Source organism: Apodemus sylvaticus, chromosome 5 (genome assembly GCF_947179515.1).
Source record: "Apodemus sylvaticus chromosome 5, mApoSyl1.1, whole genome shotgun sequence".
Classification (NCBI taxonomy): domain Eukaryota; kingdom Metazoa; phylum Chordata; class Mammalia; order Rodentia; family Muridae; genus Apodemus; species Apodemus sylvaticus.
In genome coordinates, this window is record NC_067476.1 from 113,044,126 (window position 1) to 113,063,936 (window position 19,811).

General features: G+C 46.8%; 2 protein-coding genes and 5 non-coding genes across 8 annotated transcripts; 6 read left to right on the forward strand and 1 right to left on the reverse strand.

The window, feature by feature from the left end:
- Window positions 1-8,922: 8,922 nt before the first annotated feature.
- Window positions 8,923-13,930, forward strand: Nop56 (NOP56 ribonucleoprotein). The gene is made up of 12 exons (XM_052183609.1): window positions 8,923-9,202; window positions 9,362-9,451; window positions 9,760-9,874; window positions 10,217-10,378; window positions 10,519-10,717; window positions 11,027-11,214; window positions 11,298-11,449; window positions 11,616-11,716; window positions 12,052-12,200; window positions 12,424-12,545; window positions 12,731-12,865; window positions 13,489-13,930. The coding sequence occupies exons 1-12, from the start codon at window positions 9,083-9,085 to the stop codon at window positions 13,843-13,845; spliced, it is 1,890 nt and encodes a 629-aa protein (XP_052039569.1). The 5' UTR covers window positions 8,923-9,082; the 3' UTR covers window positions 13,846-13,930.
- LOC127686599 (small nucleolar RNA SNORD110) lies at window positions 10,041-10,108 on the forward strand. The gene has a single exon (XR_007978199.1). It is a non-coding gene; the product is annotated as a small nucleolar RNA SNORD110 (small nucleolar RNA).
- On the forward strand, window positions 10,826-10,958 carry LOC127686526 (small nucleolar RNA SNORA51). Its single transcript, XR_007978148.1, has one exon. It is a non-coding gene; the product is annotated as a small nucleolar RNA SNORA51 (small nucleolar RNA).
- LOC127686597 (small nucleolar RNA SNORD86) lies at window positions 11,779-11,864 on the forward strand. The gene has a single exon (XR_007978197.1). It is a non-coding gene; the product is annotated as a small nucleolar RNA SNORD86 (small nucleolar RNA).
- On the forward strand, window positions 12,270-12,339 carry LOC127686518 (small nucleolar RNA SNORD56). The gene has a single exon (XR_007978141.1). It is a non-coding gene; the product is annotated as a small nucleolar RNA SNORD56 (small nucleolar RNA).
- LOC127686517 (small nucleolar RNA SNORD57) lies at window positions 12,591-12,662 on the forward strand. Its single transcript, XR_007978140.1, has one exon. It is a non-coding gene; the product is annotated as a small nucleolar RNA SNORD57 (small nucleolar RNA).
- Idh3b (isocitrate dehydrogenase (NAD(+)) 3 non-catalytic subunit beta) lies at window positions 13,931-19,041 on the reverse strand. Of its 2 annotated transcripts, none has more exons than XM_052183611.1 (12): window positions 18,931-19,041; window positions 18,717-18,797; window positions 18,484-18,582; window positions 18,249-18,369; window positions 16,444-16,504; window positions 16,237-16,369; window positions 16,007-16,140; window positions 15,795-15,897; window positions 15,547-15,693; window positions 15,048-15,142; window positions 14,880-14,940; window positions 13,931-14,055 (listed from the first exon to the last, which is right to left on the reverse strand). In XM_052183611.1, exons 1-12 carry the CDS (start codon window positions 18,964-18,966, stop codon window positions 13,981-13,983), a joined length of 1,146 nt encoding a protein of 381 aa, XP_052039571.1. In that variant the 5' UTR covers window positions 18,967-19,041; the 3' UTR covers window positions 13,931-13,980. The 2 variants fall into 2 exon arrangements, with proteins under 2 accessions (XP_052039571.1, XP_052039570.1); XM_052183610.1 differs by having other exon boundaries at window positions 13,931-14,338.
- Between the last annotated feature and the right edge of the window lie 770 nt (window positions 19,042-19,811).

Genomic DNA, 19,811 nt, shown 5'->3' on the forward strand with positions numbered 1-19,811 from the left:
GCCAGGACTACACAGAGAAACCCTGTCTTGAAAAACCAACAAAAAACAAAAACAAAAACAAGTAAAGGTTAGGACTGCAATCTGGAATACAGCACACACAGGCCAGAGAGGACTCTGCAATGTGTGGAGAACAAAGAAGCCCGGCAGTGGTGGCGCACACCTTTAATCCCAGCACTTGGGAGGCAGAGGCAGGTGGATTTCTGAGTTTGAGGGCAACCTGGCCTACAGAGTGAGTTACAGGACAGCCAGGGCTACACAGAAAAACCCTGTCTCAAAAAACCAGAGAGAGAGAGAGAGAGAGAGAGAGAGAGAGAGAGAGAGAGAGAGAGAGAGAGAGAGAACAAAGGAAAGGACTGTTTCTTAGATCTACACAGGATATTTTGAAAGAAAGTCCTGTGGCACTGTGGGTATTTCAAGAGCTGGAAGTTCACATAAACCCAGTCTTGATTTTTTAAAAAACGTTATTTGTATTTTCTCTGCATGGGTGTTTTGCCTGCATACACCTTATGCATTTCGGATGCCCGTGAAATCCAAAGGAGTGCATCAGATATCCCAGAACTGTGTGGATGCTGGGATTCAAACCCAGGTCCTCTGGTAGAGAAGCCAGTGCTCTACCCACTGAGCAATTTCTCTATTCCTCACTGTCTAGTAAATCTTCACAGCTACTTGAATGAGCTAAACCATGAGGTAGAGGTCCTCCCACAGGATTGCCCTCCTCCTCAGCTTCTTCCATCCTTCCCTAATTTAATCACAGGGGTCAGCAGCTTCTGTCCATTGGTTGGGTGCAAATATCTGCATCTGACTCTTTCAGCTGCTTGTTGGGTCTTCTGGAGTGCAGTCATGACAGGTCCCTTTTGTGAGCACTCCATAACCTCAGTCATAGTGTCAGGCCCTGGGCCCTCCCTTGAGCTGGATTCCACTTTGGACCTGTCACTGAACCTTCTTTGCCCCAGGCACCTCTCCATTTCCATCCCTGAAATTCTTTGAGACAGGAACAATTATGGGTCAGAGTTGTGACTGTGGGATGGCCCTCCTCTCCCTCATTTGATGCCCTGTCTTCCTGCTGGAGGTGGGCTCTATAAGTTCTATCTCCCTATTGTCAGGCATTTCATCTAAGGTCCCTTCCTTTGAGTCCTGAGAGTCTATCACCTCCCAGGTCTCTGGTGCATTCTAGAGGGGGTTCCCCCAATCTCCTACCTCCCAAAGTTGCCTGTTTCCATTCTTTCTGCCAGCAGTCTCAACCTGGACCCCTGAGATCTCTCAAACACTAGACCACCAACCAGGCAGCATACTCCAGCTGATATGAGGCCCCCAACACATATACAGCAGAGGACTGCCAGGTCTGTGTTCAGTCAGAGAAGATGCATTAAACCCTCAAGAGACTGGAGACCCTAGGGATTTTAGAGGTCTGGTTGGGGGGTGGGGGGTGAGGGGGAATCCTAGTGGAGACAGGGGTTGGGGAGGAGATATGGGATGTGGAACAGTCGGAGGCTGGACTTGGGTGGGGGATAAAATCTGGAGTGTAAAATAAATAAAAGATTAGAAAAGAATGAGGCGGAGGAAGAATACATGGGTGAGAGAAAAGTGTTAAGGTGATGTGGGCTTGAAGACAAAGGGCATTACTACTCTGCTCTGCTTTCTTAGGGGTAACTTTCCAGCATATTCCATCTTATCACTTCATATTCTCTGAAGGTATCACAGCCTGTGGAGGAGAGATAGCTGCAGAGCCGTGGGTGGGGCATGGCCACCCAGGTAGCATTTCCATAGCACGGGACTAAGTGCATCCCCCTGCCACTGTGGACCTGGCCAAAATGTAGAGCTTTGTAGACACAGCTCAAAAGGACTGGACCAGTATGCCCCACCCAATGACCAACCTCAGAATCAGAGAGGTCCAGTGTGGCAAGCACTCCTAAGCTGGCTGCACCACTGTCCTGGCCTCCAGCTGTGAAAGGTTATCCTGTGAGGCCTCCAGGTCTCCCCTCATACCCGAGGTTGTACCTAAGAGCATCTACACTTGACTTACAGTCGCTGCCTTCTTGGTTTCCTGTCACTGCCACCTTCAAGCGCCTTGGGCACCAGCAGGCTAAGCTGGTGTACCGGGACTAGAGTCTCTGTACAGCTGAGGAAAGCTCTGACTCTGTGCCACCTGTGGTAGCATTGGGATACAGCAAGTCCTAAACTTGCAAGGACAAGGACCACCTCCTTTTTTCCCTTTGAGTACCCCATTACCACACAGACTAGGTACTAGGATGCTAAGGAAAACCTGTCACCTCAGCTGGAGCTGCTTGGACTAGATAGCTTGACTCATGTGGCAATTGACAAGTACAGGCTGGAGTGACTTGCCATCTCTGCCCACCCTTTCTAGAGGTTAGCTCTCGTTTATACTTTAAATGGCCTTAGAGTTCCTAGAGAGAGTAGAAGTGGCATGGCTTCTTGAACCCCGGGGGCTAGAACAATGTCATTCTGCTGCATTCTCTCCTCCAAAGGCAGGAACACCAAGAACTGGGAGCCAGTGTTCATCCATCACAAATGACTTCTGGTGGGCAGATAGAAGTATTTGTCTCTTACACAAAAGGTACATACACATAGGGCCTCCTCTTGCTCAATCTGAGCCCGCAACCCTGTTAGGCTCTGTTATCTCTATGGAATGGGTCCCTCAGGAGAGGAGTCTCTTTGTTGGACTGGTGGGTTGGGAGTGAGGAGGGCTTCTGTAAATCAAGAGTTCTGGGGGTCAAGAAGAAAGGTGCTGAATGAGGTAGGCCTTGCCCCCATCACTCTTAAGGAACACAATCACTTAGAGTTCTCATGCCTCAGTTTCCACAGCTCAATATTGAGGACAACAGTTTTCCCTCTATCAACCAGAGACTTGTACACTCACTGATTGTCTTAGTTAGGGTTTTACTGCTCTGAACAGACACCATGACAAATACAAGTCTTATAAAGAACAACATTTAATTGGGGCTGGCTTACAGGTTCAGTCCATTATCATCAAGGTGGAAACATGGCAGCATCTAGGCAGGCACAGTGCAGGCAGAGCTGAGAGTTCTACATCTTTATCTGAAGGCTGCTGGCAGAATATTGGCATCCAGGAAGTGGGGAGGAGGGTCTTAAAGCCCACACCCACAGTCCAACAGGGCCACACCTCCTAAGAGTACCACTCCCTAGACTGAGCATATACAAACCATCACACTGACACCAGTGGCTGATGTGCTAGCCAGTAAAGGAAACTGACCAGGGAGGGCATAGTAGCACACAGCTTTTAACCTAGCACTCTAGAGACAGAGACAAGTATATCTCTAGGAGTTTGAGGCCAGGCTGATCTACAGAATGAGTTCCATACCAGCCTACACAGGGACCCTGTCTCAAAATAAATTAATAATTATTATTATTAATAAATTTTAGGTGTTTCCTTTTATAAATGAAATTTATAATGAAATTATAAGGCTGCCAAGATGCAGCCTAGATTAGTGTTCCCTTTTATAAATGAAATTTATAATGAAATTATGAGGCTGCCAAGAGGCAGCCTAGATTAATGGCACCCACTTTTAATCCCAGCATTTGGGAGGCAGACCATATCTCTGGTGAGCTTAAGGCTTACATAACAAGTTCCAAGCCAGCCAGGCTTACAGTGACACCCTCTCTCAAAATGAAGAAAAGATGACTTAGCCAAGCAGTGGTGACACATATCTCAGCACTCGGAAGGCTGGCCAATATCTGTGAGTTTAGGTCAGCATGATCTTCAGAGGTAGTTCCAGGACAGGCAGAGCTACACAAAGAAACTATGTCTCAAAAAAACTGAAAGGAGAACAGAACAGAACAGAACAGAACAGAACAGAGAAGAGAAGAGAAGAGAAGAGAAGAGAAGAGAAGAGAAGAGAAGAGAAAAGAAAAGAAAAAAGAAAAGACGGCTCAGTGAGTAAAGGCACGTGCTCCCAACCTTGATGACTGAGTTCAACCCCCAGAACCCACACAGTTGAAGAAAAGAACCAATCCTCACAAGCTGGCCTTTGACCATACATGTATCATGGCATGATACACAAATTCTAAATTTAAATTTATTCTTAGAAGAAAATAAAGGGCCAGGCAGTAGTGGCTCACGCCTTTGGTCCCAGCACTTGGGAGGCAGAGGCAGGCGGATTTCTGAGTTAAAGGCCAGCCTAAACTACAAAGCAAGTTTCAAGAAAGCTAGGACAACATAGGCTACACACACACACACACACACAAACCAAACAAACAAAAAACCAAAACCCTGAGAAAAACCATAGATAGATGATAGATAGATAGATAAATGGATGGATAGATGGATGGATGGATGGATGAGGTGGGGAGACCAGGGGCCTAGATCTAAGAAGACAGAAGCTTCGGGGCCAGCCTGGTCAACACAATGAGTTCCAAGACAGTCACAACTACATAGTGAGACCCTGTCTATAGACAGACAGGAGTAAATCAGATAGAGAACCATAAAAGAAGACACCCAACATTGATGTCTGGCCTCTACATGTGTGTGTGTCCTTACACACATGTTCACACATGTGAAAACAGACACATTCTGGTATATTTACACAACAGAATATTACTCAGCTATTAAAAGCAATAATGTATGAAATCTGCAGATGGAGAGAACTAGAAAAGATCATCCTGATTAAGGGAACCCAGACCCAGAAAGGCAAACATGGAATATGCTCACTTATCAGCAGACATTAGCTATTCAATAAAGGATAATCATGCTAAATCCAGACTTAGAGAGGCTAAGTAACAAGGAGGGCTGGGGGGCGGGGGGTAGGCACATGGATCTACCTGGAAGGGGGAAATAGAATAGATTACAACCAATAGACTGAAGGTTGACAGGCAGCAAATTACTTTTTTGTTTTTTCAAAGAGAAAGGACTCTTAACAAGACTGTTTAAAGTGGAAAGGAGAAGATACTAATAATTAGCAAATTTACCATCTGAATAGATTTTCCAATTCCTATCATTTAAAAAATGAAAGTAAATATTTACCTACCACCACTGGAAACTGAATGGTATTGGCAACTGTTTCACCATGTGAAACTTAATTGTATTTAGAAACAATGTGTTGTTTTCACATTTAAGTGAATGACTGAATTACTTTTAAAAAATGAACTTCAGAGGGTGTGTAAAAAATTGGTATTAAGAAATTCTTATATAAAATGGCATGCTATTTATTGACAAATGAACAAAAGAGTGACCTGGAGAGACAGCCCAGTAATGAGCACTTGCCTGGCATCCTTGGGGCTCGGGGTTCAATCACCAAAATCCCAAAAAGGTAAAGGAAAAACTATAACAAAGATATTACAAAGGTCTTGCACGTTTTGTTTTGATTTTTTTTTTTTTGATGTTGTTTTTGGATTTTTGAGACAGGGTTTCTCTGTATAGACCTGGCTGTCCTGGAACTCACTCTGTAGACCAGGCTGGCCTCAAACTCAGAAATCTGCCTGCCTCTGCCTCCCAAGTGCTGGGATTAAAGACATGCACCACCATTGCCTGGATAATTTTTTTTTTTAAGCACGTTTTGTTAAAGCACTCAATAATTTAAAAAAGAAGTTAGGTGTAGTGGTGTGCACCTTTAATCCCAGCATTAGGAGGAACAGGCAATTGGATCTCTGTGAGTTAAATACAATGGGTCTATGAAGTGAGTTCCAGGCCAGCTAGAGGTTTATAGTAAGAACTTGTCTCAAATAATAACATTACAACCATAAAAATGACCCAGAAAGCAAGATGGATAACCACTAGCATTTGAGTGCCCACTACGTCAGGGACACATCTACTTCATACCTGCCACAGTGTTTTTCACAGTTCTGTGAATAGACAGGGTACACACATGGCTCTTCTTGTCATGTCTAGGGTCTCATGCAGCTGCCGTCAGACAGTGGCAAACTTATTGTTTTATTAGAGATAGATGGAAGACTTGACCTCTATCTCCATGTTGTCTCTACGGGACTCATCAGCATAGTATCTTAACTTCTAATGAGGCAACTCCAAATCAATAAGTATGCAAAAGGTCCAGAAATGGCAGGCTCAATATTCCTGTGTCCATGGGGCCATAGACCTGGTTATCAGGAGGCATGGATCATTGTTGGCCTTTCTGGAGAACTACCACAGGTGATTATAGGATATCAACACATATAATTCTCTTATTACTTTATTCACTATGAGCAACCATAGACAAAACATGAATTTCTGCTTTAGAAATGTGCAAGTAGTAGGGAGAAGGATAACTTGGAGACAAAACGACTTTACAAAAGTCTACTTTGGTAGGAAAAGCAATTTATCAAAGAACCATAGGGAAAGGAAGAAATGTCTGATATCACAATCTACTGAACCTACTAGGTTCACAATTATAAATACTGGAAAAGGTTTTTGGTTTTTTTTTTGAAACAGGGTGTTACTATATAACTCTGATTAGCCTGAAGCTATCTATACAGACCAAACTAGCCTTGAATTCACAGATATCTGCCTCCACAGTGCTGTGATTAAAGGTGTGTGTCACCATTCAACTCTAGGGGTGACATTTGAATAAAGTGGTGGAGGTGGGGAAGCGGTGGAGGTGGGGAAGGCAAACAAATATCTTGTTTTACTTGTTTGTTTGTGCTGTATCTCATCTAATCACAAGCATTTTATAGCTTACTTTTCTTGAAACAGAGTCTCACTGGGTAACCTGGCCTGCCTTGGAATTTGCTATGTAGCCCTGGCCTGTCTCTGCCTCCAAAGTACAAGAATTAAAGGTGTCCACCATGTCCTGCCAAATACTTGTAGCTTCCTAGTTGCAATACATACATGTTTCTTTGATTATCCATGTCCACTTCATTATCTAAGCCAGCTTCATCATAGACAATGTACAGCCAACTTATTCCATGATGCTTTTTGCTTACTGAGGAACTCTCAGTTTTTATATTCTAAATTTATACAAATATATATAGTTTACATATAAGTAAATATATGAGATTTCTATGTCTACAAAGTATGTACAGCTAAGACAGAAAGAATTACAATCAGTACTCCATACTTTGTGACATATGATCTCCTCGTCTCTATATCCTACTTAATATTAACCATCAACTACCAAATTAACTCTGTAACCTACTAAGAGATTCTAACCTCTTACTGGAAACTCATTAATAGTTAAGCACCTCTAAAAACAAAGATTTAGGATTAAGTTAAAAAATAATGGAGTTATACCATTACTATTTCCCATTATATTCTGGAATCATCCATTTAACCAGGTATGATAGCCGGGCGGTGGTGGCACACACCTTTAATCCCAGCACTTGGGAGGCAGAGGCAGGCAGATTTCTGAGTTTGAGACCAGCCTGGTCTACAGAGTGAGTTCCAGGAGAGCCAGGGCTACACAGAGAAACCCTGTCTCTAAATAAATAAATAAATAAATAAAATAAACCAGGTATGGTAATTATTTGTCATGTTTAAGAAATTAACAATTAAGTATCCAGATTAATTTTGTAATTCCACTCTTAAAAATGTGACATGTGGGGCTGGTGAGGTGGCTCAATGGGTAAATAAATCCCTTACCAAGCCTGAAGACTCAAGTTCAATCCCTGGGACCCATGTGGTAGGAGAGAACCAACTCCCAGAAGTTGTCTTGACCTACACACAGTGCCATGCGCTCCTGCAAAGAAGCAATCACACACACACATACACAGTAATGTCTTCTTACATGGGAAAAGTGGTGACTGATTTAGTTTTGAGATCATGAACCAAAATGCAGTAACAACCCTATCTATAATACTGAGATCATTACAGTTTAATTATTTAATGCTTAATATAGATTTATAAGTGATATAAAATAAAAAACATGCTTGTTTTGAACATGTTTATATGTATGGGCATTTCATCTACAGGTATGTGTATGTACCACATATGTGCCTGGTACCCATGGTGGCCATAAAAATCAATAGATGCCCTGGAACTGGAGTTACAAGTGGATGTGAGATGCCATGCAGGTGCTGGGAACTGAACCCAGGACCTCTAGAAGAATACTCAGGACTCTCAACCACTGAGCCATCTCTCTACCCCACGTGTGAATTCTGTAAATCCACTGAGTTAAGAAAACAAATCTGATACAATTCATAAATGTGCCTTATGGTTATGAGAATTTTCAAAATCACCTTAGGAATTGTATAGAGTTCAGCTGATGGAAGGCCTGCCTTGAACTAACCAAGCACACAAGTCTGTGCTACAAAGCCACTGAAAGCCAACCCTAGGAAAGATGGAGGGGAGAAGGGGGAGGGAGGGAAAGGGAAGAGAGCGATGGGAGGTGAGGAAGGAAAGGAAGAGGGGGAGTGGAAAGGAAATTAATGGAAGGGAGATAGGGGTGAAATCCCCTTAAGATTATTACTTTGTGTAAGGCACAGACTATTTAAGAAATAATCAAATTTGGGATTTATAATCTTAACACTAAAGTAACGTGTCTTTTTTTTTAAAAGCAAAAGTAATTTTAAATCAGCCACCTTGGAGTGCCTAAAAGCGGCCGTGGGAAACAGGGAAGCAGCTCCCTGGAAGAATTCCGGGCCTAGGCCGCCATGAGCACCACGTGGTGCCGAGCAGAGCTGGGTTCTAGGAAGCAGGGAAAGGAACAGAACCAGGAAGGGGTAAACTCCGCTTATCTACGCCTCTGCCCACACCAACACCTTTTTGAACAACAAAATTTAAAAGAAAGAGGCAGGCAGCAAGGAGACGCCATTTCTGCAAGGTCAGTGATCGGGTCCCAGGCGGAAGACGAGGACCCGGAATATCTGGACAATGGGAAACCTGCGAGGCTCGCCAGGGAGCCTCTCGTCCCCTCACCGAGTTCTGCCACTCAGCACACGGGTGACTGACACGAGAGACGGAGAAGGGTAGTCTCCAGGCCGCTCTGAGGCCTGCCGGTAGGACTGGCGCCATTCATTCGGGGAAAAATACCGGCTCGCGCAGGCGCGGAGGCTGGGATGGGCAGGCCGGCTCGCGCAGGCGCGGAGGCTGGGGACGAGCAGGTCGGCTCGCGCCCGCGATAATCCAACCCGCCCGACGGACGATACCACATTCGCAAACCCCTCCGGAGACCTGGAAATGGTTCCGTCCCCAGCCTCTGATTGGTCAAACAGGAAAAGGGCGTGGTCTCCGCAATCTGGTTCCGCGCGCCGGAGCGCGCTAGCCGCATTGCGAGCTGGGCACGGAGCAGACGCCATGGTGAGGAGTGGTTTTGGGTCATTTGCGTTGTGGAGGCCTAAGCGTGCGTCTCGGTTTGCATTCGGGTTCGGGCTTGGAGTTCGGGCCAGGGCCTGCCCTAGCAGCGGCCCAGCGGACTAGGAAATTTGACTGATGGCCGCGCGCCGGTTCCCATTTCAGGTTCTGCTGCACGTGCTGTTCGAGCATGCGGTCGGCTATGCGCTGTTAGCGCTGAAGGAAGTAGAGGAGATCAGCCTGCTGTTGCCGCAGGTGGGTGGAATGGGCAGGCTCCTGATGCTGCAATGCAGCCCCTAAGGCCGCCAAACCCCAGCATGCACCGCGTGCCCCACGTGGCCGACCGCACCGAGCGGGGGTGGGGGGAGCTCCAGAATGAAGGGACTCTTCGCTAATTTACATAATTAGGAGTGTTTGGAGACCAATATCTCAATCCCATTTCTTGAAAATTAGAGTCGGGATGCAGGGCCCAGGCACCAATTGTTAGAACAGCTGGTGTTCCTGCTTTACTGCGCTGTAGAAGCCAAATTCAAAGAAAGCCCCATTCATCCTTCTCTCCACAGGTGGAGGAGTGTGTGCTTAACCTTGGCAAATTCCACAATGTCGTTCGTCTGGTGGCGTTTTGTCCCTTTTCTTCATCCCAGGTTGCCTTGGAAAATGCCAATGCTGTGTCTGAAGGTGAGTTGGTCCCTCCGGGACACGTGACTCTGGATGGTTGATGGTGTTCTTAGATTTTCTTCTAAGCTTGATACACTCTAGGGACTATTTGAGGCCGACAAGATGGCAGCTTAAAGCATTTAAATGCTGCACAATTGTGCTCCTGGACTAGTGGTTGAGCCAGGCTTTGCAATGATGACCTAAGAATCTGTCAATCCCCTGAGTGGTCACTGACGACTCCACGTTTCTGAGCAATGCCTGAAGGGATGGGTGTTACCTACTGTATGATCCGATTGGAGGCAAAGTCCTTGGTTACAGCTAGAGCATTCCTCGGCGTTTTAGAGCTGTGTTCTTTGTCCTAAGGTGTTGTTCACGAGGACCTCCGCCTGCTCCTGGAGACATACCTGCCGTCTAAAAAGAAGAAAGTACTTCTGGGGGTTGGAGACCCCAAGATTGGTGCTGCGATACAGGAAGAGTTGGGGTACAACTGCCAAACTGGTGGTGTGATAGCTGAGATCCTTCGGGGTAAGAGTCCAATTTCATGTATTAGGTCCACCACATGGGTGTAGTGCCCCAGAAGCCAGAAGAGCAACTGGTAACAGTTATCAGCTGTAACTGGTTATTTGGGTTCTGGAAGGTACTTACAGTCCTTCCTTCCTTTTTAGGAGTTCGTCTGCATTTCCATAATTTGGTGAAGGGTCTGACAGATCTTTCTGCTTGTAAAGCCCAGCTTGGGCTGGGACATAGCTATTCTCGGGCCAAAGTTAAATTTAATGTGAACCGGGTGGACAACATGATCATTCAATCCATAAGCCTCCTGGACCAACTGGATAAAGATATCAATACCTTCTCGATGCGTGTCAGGTAAGCTATGGAGGTTACCAAACATTGGTTTCTTTGGCCTGTATTTTAGCTATTGCCAATGTAAGCAGTACTGATGATTCCTGTGGGTAGAATCATGGACCAAAGCCAGGCCTCCTTGTGCTTACCACAGGCTGTGTTCCTACACTGACTGTATAGAAAGAGGAGGCAGAATAAACCCGCCCTATGTACACCTCAGCCTAGGCCACTGTGCCTGGTCTGTATTGTGAATGGGGAGACATGGATTTGAGGGAGTCTGGGACCTGAGATCGGGTTTGACAGCTGGGTCAGGGAATGATTGTTCCTCTGCAGGGAGTGGTATGGGTACCATTTTCCAGAGCTGGTGAAGATCATCAATGACAATGCTACATACTGTCGCCTGGCTCAGTTCATTGGGAACCGCAGGGAACTGAATGAAGAAAAGTTAGAGAAACTGGAAGAAATTACGATGGATGGGGCCAAGGCTAAGGCCATCTTGGATGCATCTCGGTCCTCCATGGGTCAGTGTGGAGCGCGGCAGCCTGTATAAGGTACGAGACTCCTTGAGTATCTGGTCCCCCAGTTCACACTAGGTGTTTCCTAGGCATGGACATATCCGCTATCGACTTGATAAACATCGAGAGCTTCTCCAGTCGTGTGGTGTCTTTGTCAGAGTATCGCCAGAGCCTACATACTTACCTTCGCTCCAAGATGAGCCAAGTAGCCCCCAGCCTGTCAGCCTTAATTGGGGAAGCGGTGCGTCATGGGGAACACAAGTGGGGGAGTAAAACTACCGCTATACTGTGGCTAGCATGTTGTCCCTGTCCCTAGTTGTTGCATGGTGGGGAAGAGAAAAGGGGATGAGACTGGGAGGTCAGGTTCCCACTCACTCACCTGACCCCCACCTTGGGTCTTTCTCCAGGTAGGTGCACGCCTCATTGCTCACGCTGGCAGCCTCACCAACCTGGCCAAGTATCCAGCATCCACAGTGCAGATCCTTGGGGCTGAAAAGGCCCTGTTCAGGTACCAGTGAGGGCGCCTGCCCATGTCAGGTGCTGCTTCTGGTGTCCACTGTTTTGTATGGGAATTACAGTGATGGCTGACCAGGGCGACCTGACCTATACAGGCCTCTGCTATGGGGGTGATGGCCAGTCCTGGTGTCTGAGTGATTCCCAGGGCCCAGCAAAAAGGGACCAAGTTTCCAGGTCAGCAAATTGGATGCCTTCCCTCTGCCTCTAGGTTGGCATGTGTTAAGGTAGAAAAAGTTCAGCCAAGCCTGGTGGGTGTTGTTGGAAGAGGGGAACTTGGCCATTTGGGTCAAGTCTTCTGACTAAACTATTGACTGAATGTTCTCACAGAGCCCTGAAGACAAGGGGTAATACACCAAAATATGGACTCATTTTTCATTCCACCTTCATTGGCCGAGCAGCTGCAAAGAACAAAGGCCGTATCTCCCGATACCTAGCAAACAAATGCAGTATTGCCTCAAGAATTGATTGCTTCTCTGGTATGGATGGGGAAGCTGGCATTTGAGTGAAGGGTCACAGTGGGGGGAGGCAACCTACCCTGGCAGCTTCTACAATGATGGTAATATTTTTCGTCAACAGAGTTCACCTAGTGAGTGTTGACACTATGGGTCTGAGTGAAGCTGAGGGGAGAGAGACTGGGGAGTATAGTTTCTCATTTCAAGGATTGTAATTGGCTTTGTTTACACATGCACACACATCTAGAGGTCCCCACAAGTGTATTTGGGGAAAAACTCCGAGAGCAAGTTGAGGAGCGGCTGTCTTTCTATGAGACTGGAGAGATTCCACGGAAGAACCTGGATGTCATGAAGGAAGCCGTGGTTCAGGTAAGTGTGCGCTTGGTTGTGGCATCTGCATGCAGTAAGGACTGTTGGAGATGATGAACTGACTTGGCCTGACCTTCAGAAATGGAGGCAATAAAACTGATTTAATGAGCCTGATCCAGCAAGACTAGAAGTGTTGTGGCAAGTCAGGGGGTCTTCTGGGTTTTCAGTACCTTGCTTTTTGCCAGGCAGAGGAAGCGGCTGCTGAAATCACCAGAAAGCTGGAAAAACAGGAGAAGAAACGCTTGAAGAAGGAAAAGAAGCGACTGGCTGCACTGGCCCTGGCGTCTTCAGAAAATAGTAGTACTCCAGAAGAGTGTGAGGTCAGTCCTCTGTGGATCCTAGGTTGTAGGCTTGTCAACAGTAGAACACAGGACATCAAACCATGGTCTGGAGCTTGGGATTTCTGGACCACAACACCTAAAACTACCTCTTGATTCTATAGGGAGGAGATAGGTGCTGAGAGAACTTGACAAGAGCCCAGAATGCTGGTTGTAGCACATGGCCCATTCCATGGGCAAGTGTGCTCTGTCCTCGGCTGCCTCCCAGGAGTCCTCAACGGGGGTAGTGTGAATTCCTGCTCTCCCTGTTCTGTGTCTGGAGGTGATAGTGTCTCATGATGGGGGGTGGGGGCAGGGAGGTCACCAATGTGACAGTTTAGAATTGTCCCCTAGGGTTTTTCTTAAATCTTGAGCTACTAGTGATCTTCATTTCAGGGTCCCCTGGGAGCTCTGCATGAAGTCCATCATGACCAGCATACAGGGGGTTTTCTCTAGGCTTTAGGAGGGCCAGGGAAATTCTGCTAAAATGTGAGAGTAGATCAAAGTGCCCGTGCATTAAGTCACCAGAAGTACTAGGTCTGCTCTTCTGCCTGGATGGATTCTAATGGGACCTGTGGCTGTTAACAAATGTAAGCAACGTGTCCCGTGTCTGATTCCCCCTTCAGGAGGTACATGAAAAACCTAAGAAGAAGAAGAAGCTAACACAACCCCAGGAGACCCTGCAGGAGAATGGAATGGAAGACCCACCTGTCTCTTTGCCTAAAACCAAGAAAAAGAAAGCTTTTCCCAGGGAGGAGTTGGCCAGTGATCTTGAAGAGATGGCCACTAGCAGTGTAAGTGCTCCTAAGAGAAAGAAATCCTCACCTAAGGAGGAAGTGGCCAGTGAACCAGAAGAAGCAGCAAGCCCTGCGACCCCTAAAAAGAAAAGGAAATTTTCCAAGGAGGAGCCTGAGGCTGCTGCTAGCTGCACAAAGAGCAGCACAAAGAAAAAGAAAAAGGCCCTGAAGGCACAGGAGGATTAGAACAACGGACCTGCTTGGTGGGAGGGGCATCCTTGTGGGGGCAGCTCCTGCCTATGTTAAACCCCAATAAAAACACAAAACCAGATAGCACGCATGTTTGTTTATTGAATATTGTTACATGGGCATGTGTAGGATTTATGACAGGGCAGCAATGACAGCTTCAGTGAAGTCATGACATGTGGAATAACCACCCATGTCTGAGGTTCGAACCTGTGGGGAAAAGTTGTCATCATCTTGTGGTCTGGGCCTTGTCCCAACAACCCACCCTGTGAGGTACCCTTAACACCAGCCCCCAGGACAACCTAGCCTCTGCCAGAAAAGCAATTATAGTCTACTGTCTAGATGTTCTCTTCTGGTCCACTGTACTGAAGGGATGGTCCTTCTGAAGCTGGAAGGAGTAAGAGCTCTAGCCCCCATGGGGGTGCAGATGGCCGATGACAGACTTGATGAAGTCCGTGGTGGTGCTGTAGCCTCCCATGTCTCGAGTCCGTACCTACAGCCACCACCAGCAATAGCCGGGGGGGGGGGGGGGGGGGGGGGGAGAAGAAAGAGCCCATGAAGTAGATGGGGCAGCATGACGAGATGGAGACCAAGAAAGACAAGATATAGTGGAGAAAGAATGGAAGGAAGTGAGCAGGTGTGGAGGTCAAGGGCCTGCCCACTTGAGCAGACAAGGCAGTACAGGAGGTGCATAACAGAAAGAATGAGATGAGGTTACCTCGCAAGAAAGGAGAACAGGTGGGAGGGAAACCAGGCAACTAACCTGGCCTGCAATCTCCACAACTGGACAAAAGCTGCAAGGTCTGTAATCAGATGGCCCAAGAAGGGCAAAGGATGGTGCAGGGAACAGGAAAAGGAACAGCAGATGGAACTAAGGTGAAGAAGACCAAGAGGATGAAACAGCCAAGAGGGGAAGTGAAGAACAGCCCTGGGAGGTCAGTCACAGAGCAGGTATTGTGGGCCCTGGAGGAGAGAGGCCCCTTGGGTCCCAGCAATAGCACAGTGCTGAGCCCTTGACGGCTTCCGAGACTCACCTTGCCAACTTTGATCACTTTCTTCACTGCATCTGCAATCATGCTGGAGTGATACTCAAGGCTGCCAATAGACAGGAGAAGCTGAGAATCCAACCAAAACACTCCCGCCCTTCCCCTTCCAACACCCACCCTCCACCCACGACACCACTTCAGCTTCCTATAACCTACTTGAGATGCCGCAGCATGTTGGAGGCCGACAGCAGCATGGCTGTGGGATTGGCTATATTCCTGCCCACCGCCTGGGCAAATGGGTGCCGAGCACCCTGTGGAAAAGAGCAAGCCAGAATCACTGGAAGGAGACGGGCATGTGCAGAGGAACGGGTCTACAAAATGTATCATGGCACAGAAGGAGGGCAGGCTAAGGTGGCTGAGAAGGCATGTAGGGTGGGAGAGGAGGCAGCCATACTCCTTTCCGAGCGAGGCACTGGGACAGAATACAGCAGACCTTCTTGAGGTCAGGAAAGGCTAGGTACAGATGACTAACAGAATTTTGTTTTGTTTTTTGTTTGTTTGTTTTCTTGAGACAGGGTTTCACTATTGAGCTTTGGCTGTCCTAGAACTCTGTAGACCAGGTTGGCTTTGAACTCAGCCACCTGCCTCTTACCTCCCAAGTACTCAATTAAAGGCATGCACCACTATCCCCAGGGAAAAAAATAATCTTGCTCACCGTCTCAAAAACTGCATACTCTGCACTGTAGCTCTCACCAGGAACCACACCAGCTCCCCCAACAAGGCCAGCAGCCAGATTGTCAATAATGTTCCCATAGAGATTGGGCATCACGAGCACATCAAACTGGTAAGGATTCTGCACCAGCTAGGAGTGAAATATGAGAATAAAAGGAGTTCCACAGAGAGAGATTGATGAATAGACTGGCTTCCACTCCCTGCTCTCTGGAAACTCACAAAGGGCCTTACCTGCATGCAGCAATTGTCTATGATCATTGTTTCAAACTTGATTTTAGGGTACAGTTCAGCAACCTCCTCACAGCACTGCAAGAACAACCCATCCCCAAGTTTCCTGTTCACAGGTCAGAGAGACAAAAAGCAATCAACAGGGTTCAGGGGATACCTCTCCAGGAACCCAGCCCACACAAAAAAAAATAAAATAAAAAATAAAAACGCCTCACATGATATTGGCTTTGTGGACAGCTGTGACCTTGCTCCGCCCTTTCTTGGTGGCATAGTCAAATGCAAACTTTGCAATCCTCTGAGACTTGGTTCGAGTGACGATCTTGAGGCACTCAATGACACCCTTTGCACTCTGGGTAAGGGGGAAGTAGCTGGTGACACTAGGGAAGAAGCAAGGAAGCCTCCTCCCGCTAGCCTCTCCTTGTCCTCCATAGTTTCTGGGCCTTACCTCATGTTCCAGAGAGCTATACTCCCCTTCTGTCTGTTCTCGAATGATAACCAGGTCTAGATTGTTGTGCCGAGTCTTGTATCCAGGAAGTGACTTCACATGGACTACGTTGGCAAACAAATCCAACTTACGCCTAAAAGTAGACAGCCATCAGCTTTGTACCTGGTGCCCAGCACCCCTCAGACCCAAGCCTGTCCATCTACCTACCTCAGTTGCATATCATAGGATGCTAGTTCACCCTTGTACTCCATTGGGGTATAGATCTTTCCTGTGACAACAAAGTACGGGAGAAGTGATGTTAGACTAGTGTCCAATCCATTGACTCCATACAACCTAGGCTCCCATCCCCCACCCCGAATCCCTCACCCCTCTTGTTGCTGGTGGCAAGAGGCAAAGGAGAATAATGTGGTTAAAATTAGATTAGCTGAGCTTAAGCTTTAGTTTTAAGCACTATGTTGAAATGCCTAAATGACCTAAGAGCCATTTTTTTTTAAGTCAAAGAACCTGGGTTTAATTCCAAGCTGAAAAGCAAGGATAAGGAACCAATAGCTTTCCTGATATTCCTGTCTACTGACTTTGCATTTTCTCAGCTACTACTTACTGAAAATCGACTATGTATGTAAGGCAATAGGGCTATCAATCAAAACCACACAACCCCTGCCCTCAATGAGCAAGCAATACATTGGGAGAGACAACATAAGTACTGCAGGGATGATCGTAACTAAGCACAGGAGCGCAAAGAGGAATCCCCTCAGATAATAACAGGGAATGTTACTTTAGTTAGTTCCTGGTTAAGTATGTTCAGTGGGTTGATCAGTGATTCCCCCCAAATAGGCCCATGCTCTTACACCAAGAAGCCATAAACATGACTTTACAGGGAGCAGGGAGAAACTATAAATGAGGATTTTATATTGGGAATTTTGGTTTCTTTAAAAAAAAAAAAAAAAACACTGAAATATTATAAGAATGTGTTTTTGTTTTGCTCTCAGGTGTGGGCTACAGGGCTGCTTCAGACTGTCCACAGCACTGACTGATTTGCCTTATGATGGGTATGGTTTTGCTAGGATCAGATAGTTTTTGTGATTATGTAACATTTAGAATTCCGGGAGCTTTTCAGAGGGCATAGAAAAGCTAGGGCCCCAAGAAGCAGAGAGGGGCTGTTGGTTGATTGCCATTTGATAGTAGTTGTGCACAAAGAAGAAACAAGAAAAGGAAATTAGATATTTTGATGGTGAGGATCAAACTTGCCCCAAGGAACTTAGAGGAACTGTAGTTATATATGTTATTTTCAGTAGTGTCCAATAGCAATCACAGAAAACTAATACCACAAGCGAATGAAGATCCTGATAGGTGACACAGTGATATATACAGGACAATTAGGACATCTGATTGTGAGCAAAACACAGAACAAGTTGTAGGAAGGAAAACAGGAACACCAGTGGCCAGGTTATAAAGAACTGACTTTCCTCTGCAAATGCTAGCCTTGGAAGTCAGGCTAGCTAAGAAAATATGTTAGAAAACTGGCCTATAGGGGAAAAACCTAAAAACAAAAAAATAAATATTTTCTTTAAAAAAAAATCCAATATGGGGAATAAAACAGCCCAGCAGAAGAAATGGAGTGGCTAGAATGAGCAGTGCACACTGGATTAGGGTGGCACACGCCTTGAATCTCAGCCCTTGTGTGGCACAGGCAGGCAGATCTCTGTGAGTTCAAGGCCTGCCTGGTCTACAGACAGTTCCAGAACAGCCAGGGCCACACAGAGAAACCCTATCTGGAAAAACAAACAACAAAATAACAAACCAAAAAAAGAATGGGCACGCAGACACAACTAACAGGGTCTGACCCCAGTCACACAGCCTCAGCAGGCCCCAAACTTCCCGACATCACTAACTCCTGGTTTCCCACTGAGAAGAAACAAATTCCTAAGTGTCAGTAGAGGACAGTCTGGAAAACTGATATATACACACAGCAGAGAGAGGGGCTTTATGAACATTGCTCTTAAATTACAAACCAATGATGGCAACTTTGTTCTCCTTCATGGAACTCAGCACCTGCTCCAGCTTCTCCTCAGAAGCCATATTCTGCACCTCGCTCAGGTGGTGCTCCTTGAATTCCACAGGGACAGCAGCAGCCTTCAGGGATAAGTCCAAGCACAGGACCGACCGGGTCAGGTCTGAACTTTCTAACTCAATCCATCCATCCCAGTAGCCAGATCCACCACCCATCCCCCGCCCCAGGCTACTCACCTTGAACACTTCCTTAACAGCATGCATGAGCTCTGGCCCCACGCCATCTCCAGGCAGCATGGTCACAGGAAAGGCACCCTCCACCCTCACATCTTGTGCCTATGAGTGGGGTCAGCAGAGATGGAGCAGGGGCAGAAGTGGGAGTCAGAGGGAGAGAGGTGGGGAGGGGAAACCCAAGGGAGCGGCAAGAAGGCGGCAAGGATGGGCGAGAACAAAGCCGGACTCGAGCGTACCTGGCTCGGTGAAGCGGCGTGAGCCGTAGCTGATGTTCCGAGACCCCTCCATGCCCCGGAGTTCCGAGCGGCGAGCACCGCCTGCGATAGACACAAGGTCAGATCGGGGACACCCAGATCCCTTACACCACCACGACCTTGCCTTCTTGTGCAAACCGCGATCAAATCCTCGGTTCTCCCGCCCGCCCTCTGCCCAGCGCGTCCCGGGTCTCACTCGGGTCAGCCAGCGGACATTGCTCAGCGCTGCCATGTTCGACCGAGGAAGTCGCAGGGAAGTGACGCCGGAAGCGAGCGCGGTCGTGGGAGCTGGACTTCCTGTTAGCCCTGGCGAGCTTGGCGGTTCTTTCTCCCGTCGGCAGGGTGTCCGGATTCATTTACGTACTGTCCTGTTTGGTGATGTAAGGTCACAGGACACACAACCAGTTTGTCTGTTTGCTTTGTTTTCAGTCGTCAGATTTAATTTCTCTTGAAAATTCACAACAACATCCAAGAATATATTTCCATTTATTGAAGAAAGACGTGAGTTTAACAATAAGTTGAGAAGTGTTGAGAATCTGTGAATGTTTCTATTATGCGTTATTCTCTTAACTAGTACTCACTGTTAGTCACTTAGAAGCACTATATGAACACACATTGCATGGCAGATGTGTCTTTTCTCCTTTAATTCAGTTAGTGGGTGTTTATCTTGTTTCTATGTCGTTTGTTGTAGGTTTCAAGGGTTGAGTTCAAGTAAAAGGCTTAGCATAAGCACCTTTACCCTCTGAGCCACCTCATCAACTGCAAGTTAGTGTTCTTATCATAAGCCAACAGAATCCTTTTTCTTTGTAATCTGAATTATTTTACCTATTTAAAAGACCTCTAAGACGCGATCCATAAGTTTCAATGGTCTTTCAGAGAAGTCCTTGGCACCCAAAGGGTTCAAAATGTATTTTCTGTTAAGACCTGTTCAGTCTAGCCAGGCGGTGGTGGCACACACCTTTAATCCCAGCACTTGGGAGGCAGAGGCAGGTGGATTTCTGAGTTCAATGCCAGCCTGGTCTACAGAGTGAGTTCCAGGACAGCCAGGGCTACACAGAGAAACCCTGTCTCGAAAAA